This window comes from Erigeron canadensis, chromosome 8 (assembly GCF_010389155.1).
Source record: "Erigeron canadensis isolate Cc75 chromosome 8, C_canadensis_v1, whole genome shotgun sequence".
Taxonomy (NCBI): Eukaryota; Viridiplantae; Streptophyta; class Magnoliopsida; order Asterales; family Asteraceae; genus Erigeron; species Erigeron canadensis.
In genome coordinates, this window is record NC_057768.1 from 47,316,976 (window position 1) to 47,329,441 (window position 12,466).

At 31.4% G+C, this 12,466-nt stretch overlaps 1 protein-coding gene across 2 annotated transcripts; it reads right to left on the reverse strand.

Annotated features, from left to right (window-relative positions):
• Positions 1–59: 59 nt before the first annotated feature.
• LOC122609931 (type I inositol polyphosphate 5-phosphatase 2) lies at positions 60–4,660 on the reverse strand. Of its 2 annotated transcripts, XM_043782878.1 has the most exons (11): positions 4,563–4,660; positions 4,363–4,468; positions 4,157–4,249; positions 3,825–3,909; positions 3,591–3,695; positions 2,821–3,360; positions 2,601–2,736; positions 2,096–2,280; positions 1,892–2,000; positions 1,400–1,548; positions 60–523 (listed from the first exon to the last, which is right to left on the reverse strand). In XM_043782878.1, the coding sequence occupies exons 1-11, from the start codon at positions 4,590–4,592 to the stop codon at positions 313–315; spliced, it is 1,749 nt and encodes a 582-aa protein (XP_043638813.1). In that variant the 5' UTR covers positions 4,593–4,660; the 3' UTR covers positions 60–312. The 2 variants fall into 2 exon arrangements, with proteins under 2 accessions (XP_043638813.1, XP_043638814.1); XM_043782879.1 differs by lacking the exons at positions 4,157–4,249; positions 4,363–4,468; positions 4,563–4,660 and having other exon boundaries at positions 3,830–3,911.
• Positions 4,661–12,466: the final 7,806 nt, after the last annotated feature.

Consider the following 12,466-nt stretch of genomic DNA (forward strand, 5'->3'; position numbering starts at 1 on the left):
TTGGTTTGGATGGTGAAATAGTTGGTAATATGTTAAAATAGAACATTGAATATCATAGATTGAACAGTTAAAATCTTTATTTTCATCCAATCCCCATATATACCGATTAAACATACTATTCATTTATATTTCTATACACACTGTAATCCACCTTATAACTCCAATGACAGACCTCTTATTTTCTTTCTATAATTTTGTGAAAAGACCATCTCCCTTCTATAAAGCTGACAGTAAGTCAAAAAAGCATCATTCTAATCCTACAAAAAAAATGAAGATCCAGAATGTATGAATAAACTCGGGCTTATACTAGTGTCATAGTTCCAGTTCCCCTTCATCTAGCATGATCACGGGATGCACTGCAGCACTGGTCAAATTGAGAGCTCTGCGCAGCTTTCTTGGGTCAAAAACTTCAACTTCAATTGCAAACACTGAACTAACTGGCCGATGGTCAGACATTTTTATTGCTGCTTGATTGTAGCAAAGTTGTCTTATGCCTTTCCCCATCCATAATATGCGATCACACCTACATATTTGAGTAAATCTGTCTGTAACTTGATATATAGATACTTTCATTGTCACAGCTAACAAGATAAATTTGTATACATTACAAAATTGGTTTTGTGACAGTTCTTAATCCCATGAAGTTTGCACTTAATTTGTTTTTTTTGAGCAGTAATTTGTAGCATTTGTTATCAGTAGTTTGTAAAATATAAGTTCTATAAATGCCGCATCAAAGTAAGTTTGAGTCATAATGTTTGATCTTAAAAGTCAAAGAAATTACTTTGCAAGCCGCATGCACCCATGGGCTGCTTTCAAACCATTATTTGGTCTAACTGCCGCCCGATAAAACTCATAAAAGGGATAGGCTTTGACTTTTGTGGTGAAATGATCAGATCTTAACCCCAAGAAATTTCTCTTTGCATTTTGTTATAACATCAGAATAGCCATAAAAACATTTCGCAGCCTTTAACTAATTTAATCAAAGTTTTAAGGTGGAAAACTAGTTTGTTTGACCCTGAAAGTCAGAGTCTACTATTTCTGTGAGAGTAAGGAGTAATTTGACTTTCGACACTGAACGCTTTGAGTTGATTCATATTACAAAATGTCACTTTGACTTTTCAGGTCAAACAAAACTGTATGTATGTTGAGACAATTTCTACCTTTGATCTTGCCACATGGCCTGATCTTTCTTTTAGGCATATCATTAGACATATAAATTAGGCATATTAATCATTTTCTTTAACCATTACAGCTTTCAATTGGCATCTGTTGTACCTTATTAAAATTTATAAAGTGATTTTTCAGCCTTTTAGTCTTCAGATGAAAATCAAACTAGAAAAGTACAACATTTGACCACAAAGGTGAAATCCACTTTTTGTTTGATAGAGGAAGTACTTACCATGCTGGTGTTCTCCTTTTCTCTCCTTCCTTTGGATTTTCACCTACATAACGATCGGAATTGACTTCATACTTGTATGTTGGAGGGAAGTCAATGGCACCTTCATTCCATTCATAAAAAACGCCTCCCCTCCTCAGTTCCTTGCAGAGCTACAACACATTAACAACCTTAAAGAGTTAAAGTAAAGCCTTTTCCCTCAAAGAAAAAAAAAACTATTGAAATTGAGTTAATCTGGGTTACATATTATCGCTAATCAGTCAAATTGTATATGTTGCATAAAAGTGGAACAACTTGAGTATACAAACGTGTGGAAAACTGGAAATGGCCTGAGCCGTACTCAGATGTTTCAAACTTCTAATTGTTTATTCAGACAAATTGAACAATGTTATTATAGTAAAAGTTATTTGACCAGTTACCCAGCCTGTGGACTGCCTATTTCAGCACCTCTAGTTCATGTAATCATGTGTATCAGGTTATTAGGATCTTAAATACCTGATCACTATTGAGTAATTCGTCCCACTTCTTTATGGCTATGAGCTTTCTGACCTCATCATCTTGCTTATTGATACGGTAATTCAAGTCACCAAACCAGAATATCTGACTGTTTTGGCAAAACTGACAAACTTTATAAGTGATTCCAAAATATTTTGAAAAGGACACAGTAAAAGAGTGGAAGTTATTTCTTAAATTACTTACTCATGACTTGGGATTGTCTGTGGTTGATCAGGATCTAAAACAGATGAGAAACGTGTGCGTTTCAGGATCTCAGATACATTCGAGTTGCGTCTCTCTTCGTCTCCAAACTTATGGCCCGAGGTCAGATGAGAACAAACAAAGCATAGCCGTGTTTGATAAAGAGACATGCTAATGGAAACTGATCCCTGAAGCATAACCAGTAATCAGTTTTCAACTTTTGAATGAATGACTATTCAGAAATATTAACAAACAGGAGTTGTAGAGATGGGTGACTCTCAATGATTAGAAAGACTTTATAAATATATTCTTTTTTCAAAAGAAGCTTTTTGAACTGAATGATTTAGAAGGTTTTCAAGGAATGCAATCTGGGTAACTTTTGACCCGTTTTCTTATTAGCTAAATTTACCCATGCTTGATTTGTTAGAGTCAAAAGCATAACCGAAATCGACACGTTCATAAGTTACTTGGTCAGAATTTCATCTTGTACTGAATAGAGCCTAATTACCTTGTTTCCCATGTATCCCATAAGCCCGACCCCAACTGGTGAGACTTTCAGGTTGTTTATATGTCTTCTTAGCCTCTTCCGAACCCAAACTGAAATGTATATGCCAACCATCTGCTTACTAACGATCCTTACATACCTAATATATTCCTCAAGAAATCAGATACACTGCACTTCTTAAATACACCAAACAAAAATGGACTGAACAAAAAGGTGTAGATACCTATGATTTGAGTTTACATGATCATCTAAAGGCAACGTTTCATGCTCCACTTCAAAAAAGTCATCTTCCTCCTCCAAAACTTGTTCCTTTACATCATCAAGTGAGTCAACCATGTCTGTCCTTTCTTGCTGCTCGGTCCATAGCAATCCCAAATCACCGGAGCTATGGTGCACCCTTTTTAACCCACCACTGGTTTCTTGAGGTGCCAACCAGTCAGAGCTCACTCTTGCAGTGCTGCTTAACACCCTTCTTAGCTTGGCACCAGAAGAAACAACTTTTGGTTTTAGGTCCAATGCCTTTTCAGGCCAATTTAATATATTAATCACTTTTGTTTCCGGAACACTTATGATCTTGGTAGGGCCTAAATCGCCATTGTTGTTCAAGAGTGGAGAAGTTGGAGCACTGTAGCTTTTGTGTAAGGCCACTCGCTCAGGTGTTTTGTTCAAAGCTTTTCGAATTATGGCCTCCCATTTTAATATGGGCCTTCGTGTTTCAGCCCCCAAAACATTCCCAGCACTTAAAGGGACAACTTCCTGGAAACTGTAAAGGTAAACTTGATTCAAAAACACAAAGTTTTGACTAATTATGTCAAACCACTTTTCAAGAGTCACAGTTGTTCATATGAATTTCTATGATATGATGAAATCTTTTTTCACTTTCCAGTACACGTTATGTATCTTAGAAAACGTAGTAATCGAATATTTCTAACTTTAGGGATTCATTTCAGTTTTGAATTCGAAATCTTATCAGTTTGACCTTAAAAGTCTTACCCAAGAATGTAAATATCAGCTGGTTGATCCATACAAAGCCACTCATCAATCTCTAGGTCTTCATTAGGTAGCCTTCCAGCTACATTCCAAGTGCCAATTGTCATCCTGCATATAATTAAAAAGAAAAGATAACCATGAATTAGAAAAGTCTACGTTATAAGAGAAACAATGACAAGAAAGCTGGTGAACAACTATATATATATGTTTGATATAAGTAATATCCTAGAGCCAAACCTCACATCTTTTGTTTTAATATAATGAACACGCATCGTCTCGGATTTCCCTCTCTTATGTTTTACCATCCCTTTTGGTGGCAACCCTATATTACATAATCATCACAATATTAGACTAGCGAAAAATACGATATTTCTCAACTAAGGGTTCTTTCTAAGTGACTAAAAGGCCAATTTAAACCAACCAAAACCGCTTGTGCAAAAGATGGCTAGCTAGGGAGATCATTTTCAATATATCCAAAAAAGTGGATACTTTTGTGGTACTTGTAACATTTCCCATGAAGGAATAAATTGGTAACATCAACAAATTAAAGCCAGTGAAAATTTAATTACCATCTAATGCATGATTTGTAGATGAAGACATGTTTCTTTGGGTTCTAGCCCGATTCTTATCAAACCGCATTCTTTCTTCTTTCATAGAACAAACTAACATCATAAATTTAAGAATCACAAGAACTATCAGAAACAACCAATAAACATGACACACTTTTTAAGGATTATATATACATGTAAGTATATATAAGTCATATATATTATACCTTCATCTTCACTTTCAGTCTCTGTATCAACTTCATCTTCACTAAAGTCATTATTTCTAGGCTGAATGTTTAGCCATTTCTTCATCACCATTGATGGCCAAAATGCCTACAAAACAAACATATACACTAAATTAAAATGATCACAACTACTCTTTTCGTGTTACAAGTACAATAAAGAATCGTCTAAAGTCTAAACGTACCTCAGAACGCTTTCCTCTTCGGGTTTTCATTGTCTCAGAAGAAATTGCAAAATGAAGAAAACTTTTTTTTTTTTTTTCAATCTTCTTTTTGTTGTAGATTCTGCACGCACTCTAGAAAGGTGCATGTATTTATATATATGAGAGATCTCCATGGATAATATTATATAAGGGCCCACTACATTTGTTCTATTGTATCTTGTATCGTTTATTTTTTATGATCTAATGACTATAAAAAACACGCTAGCTAGGCATGCACAACTTGGCCACATAAATATACATACTAGTAATTTCATAAAGACCATACTAGCCTTGATTTCTTGGAGTCTTTTAACAATATCCAAGATTCTTAAAAGATAAAAAAAAAAATTATAAGAAAACTATAAAATTTGTTGTGGTATAAAAACAGCATGGTTGAATCAGTGATAAACACCCTGACCTCTGAGGTTATGGGTTCGATCCTCATCCCGTGCAAAGGTTGGAGGGCCTTTTCTACCAATTAGGTAGAAATGGAGGCAACCTCTCTACTTAGGTAGAGATAAGGAATCTCCCACATACACCGTCGAGGTATTAAGCTCAAAACCCGCAAAATACGGCACTGAGCAAGTTTCTTTCTTCCTTTCTTTTATAAAATTTGTTGTGGTTGAAAGTAGCTATTATACTTGTTTAATGATAATATTTTGTATAGTTATGAATGGCAATTAGAGAGTGATACGGAGTATTATCTATTTATTTTTTTGAACGGCGAATCAGGTAATAGTTGTTGCTGATAACCGGTAATGGGAACAAAGAGAAAGTAAATAATCACATAGTAAAATTTATGGTCAAGTTTTAGAAACACGCTTAGTCTAAATTAGCAAGAAAAGTCAAACTTGACCTTCTATACTTGGTCACACCTAATCTTTTCTACCTAAAAATAAATATATAGAAACAAACAATGACGCTAGTTGAATACAGTGATGAATGAAGCCCACAAGTCCTGTTAAAAAAAGAGGTAAACATCACTTTCACTACAACTAATATACAGTAGAATTGTTTGATGGATGGAACACACATGTTTAACTTTCAACAAGAGTGTATTAGGCCACATGAATCATTTGACTTTTTAATAGTTTTAATAATTGGGAATTTGACTTGATAAAAAAAAACATGCAATTATTTTATCAACATCACAAGTATAAACTCAATGTTTTATCAACTTGAAATTAATAAAGAAATAATATTTCTTTAAATATACAAGGAAGGGTCTACAAGACTACAAGTATAATAAAAGTACAAAACATTAATGATATCTTGATCATGGTCCCCAAACAAAACTTATGTCATATCATATGTCACCCAACTACTATAAGTAGGTTTGTGTTTCACCATAAAATCTAATTAAATGTTTAAGAATCCAATCAATGAGATTATATTTAAAATAAATATACATTTGATAAAGACATATATAGTATAAATATATAATATAAAAAAATGAAAACCTTGCATATATACACCACCACGACACTAGAGATTATGAAGACCCCACTTGCAAAAGAGCCATGATTAGGTATAAAAGCAAAAATAGTACCCAAATACATACAACACACTGTCTATAGTACGAGTAAGATAAAAAAAAATGACAAGTCAATTAATTGGGTGTTTAATTATAAAGCATATCATGGAGTATTGCACAGCTGTATTTAGCAGGCTGGTGTGAATTGAATGTGTGATCACTTTAGCTAGAAACACATAAAATGAGCCATTTGAATTATAAAAAGCAAATTAAAGGACCCATAAGTGAGCAGATTTAAAGAAAGTTAGTTATATAGAAGAGCACTATATGTGGAGGTTAATGATTGTACTAAAAAGGGGCTTTTGTTAAAACTAAAAAACCATTTTCTTGAACTTAATTAATAGTATAACAACTTTTCTTAGTTGATAACATGTTGTAAAGTACATGTTTAAATTGGAATTCTTTAGTTATAAATAGAGACCCCTAATAAATATTAATTTCTTAGACTCATGCACCAAATATATATTACTCTGACAATATAATCTAGATACATAATACAATTAAATATTACAAAAAAAATAAAAGAAAAATGTAGCTATGACTTATGATAAGAACATAGGAAGGTGGGTAGAACATAAAGTGTTGTACCTTTTTTCCAAGAATATGAAAATGATAGCATTGTAAGAATAATTAAGATGGTAAGGGGGGGTCATAGATATGATAGAATGGAAGGTTGAATCATCACTTGAATGGGTGAATATGCCTACCAAGAGACAAGAAAAAGGAAGGTGTAATATGCATACTGGTATATATATGGGCTACCCAATTTCTGTTATCTTGAAGTTACAGCAATGTCAATTTTGATTCCTTGTGGGGCTTATTGGTTATGAGGCTCGTTTGAATGTCTCGGAATATCGAAAATTGAGCCAATCTGGTGAATTCGAATTGAAATTAGTATATGATGATATTCAATTTTTACTATTGGTTTCTTTTTTGGCGATTCTATTTATGTTGACAATTTGAATATAGTTCCAACAAACTGAATGTACTTCGTTACTTAACTAGACATCCTTAGAACGTGGAATGGTATAATCAATGAATGAACTTAATTTTATGCATTCGATATAAAGATATATCTGTGTCATCACCTACGTTTAGGTGTGTTCTTATTTTAGTTTGTACTTAATTTGGAGTTTTCTTTTTTTGGCATAATTTTGGAAGGTTCTTTTATTATGTTTAGGAGTGTTTATTCATGTCTTGTAATTTCTAGATTTTCATTCATTCATGAATTCCAGAAGAGAAATAATAAATCTACAACAATTTTTAACTTTTAACAACAATGTTTACTTTATACAGTTATACACTGTGCAATATAATGTGTACAGTTGTTATAAATGACAAAAAACTGTTGTATATATATCACTTCATAATTGTATGAAGAAATTGTATACGTTACAATGAAATTTTGAAGTCATTTATGATATCATCCAACATCGGTCACAAAGTATAATTTTTTAAAAACAAAAGAAGAATATAAAAATTTATAAAGTTTTTAAATCCAAGTCATTAAGAAATACGAGTTTATCTGTAAGAGAAAATATTACTTTACTAATTAATGTATTTACTTAATATCTTTACGTGAAATTCAATCTATTATCTTATCAATGATAGTCCTTATGGGCTTAAGGCTGTCCGTACAAAGTATTTGTATGCATCAAAATTTATATTTTGTTTTAAAAAAAATAAAAGTGTGGTTTTTTATGTAAAAATTAATAGTTTTTATGTATTAATGTATGTAATAAGTCATTAATAACAAAAGCTATCATTATTATATTTTAATAATTAAAACATTCAATGACAAAAGAATCGGTAAGAATATGTATAAAGAATCATACCTAAGATGGATCTAACACTATATTCTCAAGTTTATATATATAAGAAAAAAAATGATAATATTAGATAGTGGGAGATAAGAAAAGAAACTATATAAATATAATTCATTCTCAAGTTTAATAAAAAAAAAATAAAAGAATTGATAAGAAAATAAATAGTTGATTACATTTTTGAGTTTTTAATGAAAGGAAACGAAAAGAAAAAAAGATATAATTTTACACATATAGCCTTTGTAAAATGAGTATTAGATGTAGTTTGAAGGGTGGAGTGGTAATTTCATACATTTATACTTTCTTTTCCATCACAATCATGGCAAAATTAGCAAGAAAAATTTGGGGCTTAAAACCTAAGTTTTCCTATCCTTTCTTTTAGAAAAAAAACTCAAGAATGACAATTTAGAAAAATTTTCTATCATTTATTTTCCAATCTTATGAAAAAAAAACTCAAGATAAGAGCATTCACAATGAGAGGTTTTTTAAAAGTTTTTATGAAAGATTAATTAATAAAAAATTTGTGCTCCAATGGATCAAGTCTTTAAAAAGCTTTAAATCCTTTAAAAAAACATTAAATTAATTAAAAGAGAGTGTAATGACTTAAGAAATTATAAGTGACTGACAACAAAGCTTTTACTTACAATGGGAAAAAAAACTTTTAGTTTGAATTGAAAGCTTCATAAAATAGTAAAAAGCTTTTGCAAAATTCTCCATTGGAGATGCTCTAAGTAGCAAAAATGGACCATTTATTTATAATGTTTTTAGGGGTTTGCTAAATACAACTCTTTGGACTGTGTTTAAGGTGCATAAATTGTTTGTACATTTACCATGAAAATCAGGGGACGGGCTTTTAATATGGAAGGTACAAGTTTTTTTATGCACGTTAAATAAAGCCCTTAGGGTTGTATTTAATATTTTCCATGTTTTTATTACATATTCATATTTTAACTTGGGAAATATAGCCCTAATGGCTGTATTTAACGTGCATAAAAAAAACTTGTACATTTCATATTAAAAGTCCGCCCTCTGATTTTCATGGTAATGTATAAACAATTTATGCACCTTAAACACAGCCCTAAATGCTGTATTTAGCAAACCCCAATTAACTTTTAACCTACCAAATTAACACCGTGTCGTTATCTGTTTCTTTTACCATGTCAAATTTGAAATTCCTAATTAAACCGACCATATCTTGTCTTTCTATTGTATTAATGCATTATTTATTTATTTATTTATTTACAAGCATACAAAATATATTGTAATTTTAAAGTTTATATATGTTCCCTAAAGTCATTTGTCGCGTTATTTTTTGGGTGTCAACATATTCTCACTTCCAATAAAAACAGGGATTAGAGTCCAAAGCCAAAATGCAAATGTCAAGTCTCTGAATTTCGTAATTAAAATTATCGATTTTAAATTGTGCTATAACTATGATTTGTAAATCATGAAACATAAATTGTACGTTTAATTCGAGCTTTTATGTTATTGAATAGTGAATATTACTGTGAGCAACTTGTTTATGAACTTTTTTCTTTGATAATGACAATATATATAGGTTAGGTTTTGATGTATAAAATACTTTTGATTTTGATTTATCAATAATATAGCTATCCTTGAAAATGAATTCCACTCACCAACCTTCTTAATTAGCATGTCTCTATCTTTTTTTCCTTTCTATTAGATGAGTAACATGAAACGTTAACTAAAACTATAAGAACAATAGCAACAATCATATAAAACAAAACTAAAAAATTAAAAAAAAAAAAAAAAAAAAAGTCCATTTCAAATTATTTGCCAGATATTGAACGTTTGGTCAGGCATTTAATTTATTTTTTGCATTTTAAACTGTATATCGATTATATGCAGCTTAATTAGAAACAACGAACTAGCTAATTACTTAATTAGCGATGTCATATATATATAGCCCACCACTATGTTTTTTTGTTTTTCTTTTGACAATACAAACTAAGAAAATTAGGGGAATCGCAAATAGAGAACCCAAATTAAACCGATGTCGTGGAAGGGGGCAAGGTGTTGATCGAAGTCGATGATTAATCATTGATTATACTTTCCATATTAATTAATTAGTTAATATATGAATGGATTTAGCTAAAAGGCATATCTTTTGCAAACACTCCTTTTTGACCTTAATTGCGTGTACCCATTTCTTCACGCCTTCTTCTTTCGTTCCATAAGTAAACTTCACTTGTTATATTATCGACATCTTGTACGTCACCATAACTTCCATTTTTTCGTAAAATCAATCAATGTATTCATTTATTTTTTTTTCTTTTTATTTATTTATTTATTTTCTCTCTTTTTTTTAAATCACGTTTTTAAACGTGGTATTCTCGATTTTAACTGATCAATGTGTTGTTAAACATTTAAACAATGATAATTAGTTATATAATATGTTATTTTTATAAACTTTTAATGCATCAAAATGAAGTTTTAAGTGTTCTCACCGTATTCACATTTTAAGAGTGTTATATAGCTATTTCGAAGCCATATGTATGTCAATCAAAAGTTAGCGAGTGAGGCGTTCTTGTGCATCGCCATGACATTAGGCGATCGATCTTGTTTATGATATATATACCTTGATTATTATTTTTTTGCAACTATGTACTGTACCGATGTACGTAAACGGTAAACGCACATTATGTAGATTGAAAACGCTATTCTATGACATTGACCACAGGATTTGTATATGTCAATGAGGTACTATTTTAAACATATATAGTGTATAGTAGGCCGTAAATAACATTTTATGTTGGGGAAATTCGAGATAACAAACAGATAACCAGATACAAATCAATCTTTGAAGGTACGTGATCACTTTCAGATTGAATCAATTTGGCGGTTCACCCAAACTATTCAATCGGATACAATCAAAGATTAAGAATTTTCTGTGTGGATGTGTTTGAGAGAGAAGAACCAGAGAAAAAGAAAGAATGATCAGAACCTTTTTACATACGGGACATATATTGATATATATATCTGTTGGCCCATAAAACTGCATAAACGACAGTTAACAATATGGGTTTTTCGAGTTGCCACATTTGGTCCCTCAAGTTCCAAAAATTAAATTTTTGGAGGGATTTTCAATATAGCAATATGTCGGAAATAAAAAATTTCCAAGCTGACCTGGCAGTTCGACCCCAGCCAGGGGCTCTGCCCCTTGGATCCTGTCAGGGGCTGCCGCCCCTTGGATGCCCCCGGACCCCCGTACCTTAGGGGCTTCGTCCCTAAGGTCATAACAAATTCAAATAGGCGTGCATTCCGCACCACCAATCCTATATGATGTATTATTTTGATGTTATTAATCAAACAAGTTAATCCAATTACACTAAAATATCCAACATTCTATTCAGAGTACTTGATCAAAAAGCTTTCAATTATTCATCACGTCCTTTTAAAAGACGTACAGTAATTAAAAGAACATAGGTAGAAAACATGATATATTGTTGATTTTGTCCACGACATGAAAACAACCTAATGGAAGAGAATATACAATATAATAACAAATATATCACTATCGTGAACAGATTTCATGTGTCCGGCAAATTTTTGTTATTGTCAATTTTGTTCACTACAATAAATTAGTTAATTCTACATGCTTTGTTTTACGCAGTCTTAAAAACTACATAAAATTTATTGAATCGTTCGCACTTATAAATGAGTACAGAATGTCTACATTAATATTAATAAATGCGTACAAATTTAAAAATTTCACATTTTAAAGTGTGAAGATAAACGTTCACATTAATAAGTGTGTACAAATTTGCTAGTTTAAGCACTTAGATGTGAAACTTGTAATTTTTTTCCGCATGTTTTAATATAGACTAGTTGTACACATTTGCAAGTGCAAACAACTTAAACAAAATTTTACGCATTTTTAAAGAATGCGTAAAAGAAGTACCTACTAACGACAAACTTGTTGTAATGGGTGTTCTATCAATCTCATGAAACATGGTGTCACTATAAATACATTACGTACGTACATCGTGTTCAAATGTCCAATACTACGAATGGACGAATGGTATACTTTCAAAATTGTGCTTGCTTCACGTTGTGAGAATCAGAAAATCTATTAAGGTGGATGGAGTGTCTGCCTATTTTATTCCTACACCTCATTCAGGGTCTAATTTCGTCACTTGCAAGAAATGCATGCTTATCCCCAGAGGTGACTTAAGTTTTTTGTGACCTTAAGTGAAACCAAATTTGGAGGGTTTTTTTTCAAAGTCTCTAACAAAAACCTCGTCTTTTACCCAAGTTTAGAACAGAAAAATATATGAGAAAGCTTGCAAATGACAAAATTACCTGAGACTAATAGGTACAATATAATATAAGTTTCTCCCTGTTTTTGTTCTTGTATATTTTTTAGTATGCAAACCTTGCTCTTTAAATTGTGTGATTATCTAAAGTTAAAAAAAAAAACGTCAAAACCAATAAAAAAAAACAAACTTAGAATTTGAAAATGGAATATGTGCACGTTATCATTTAAAAAAAAAAGTGTATTTATTACA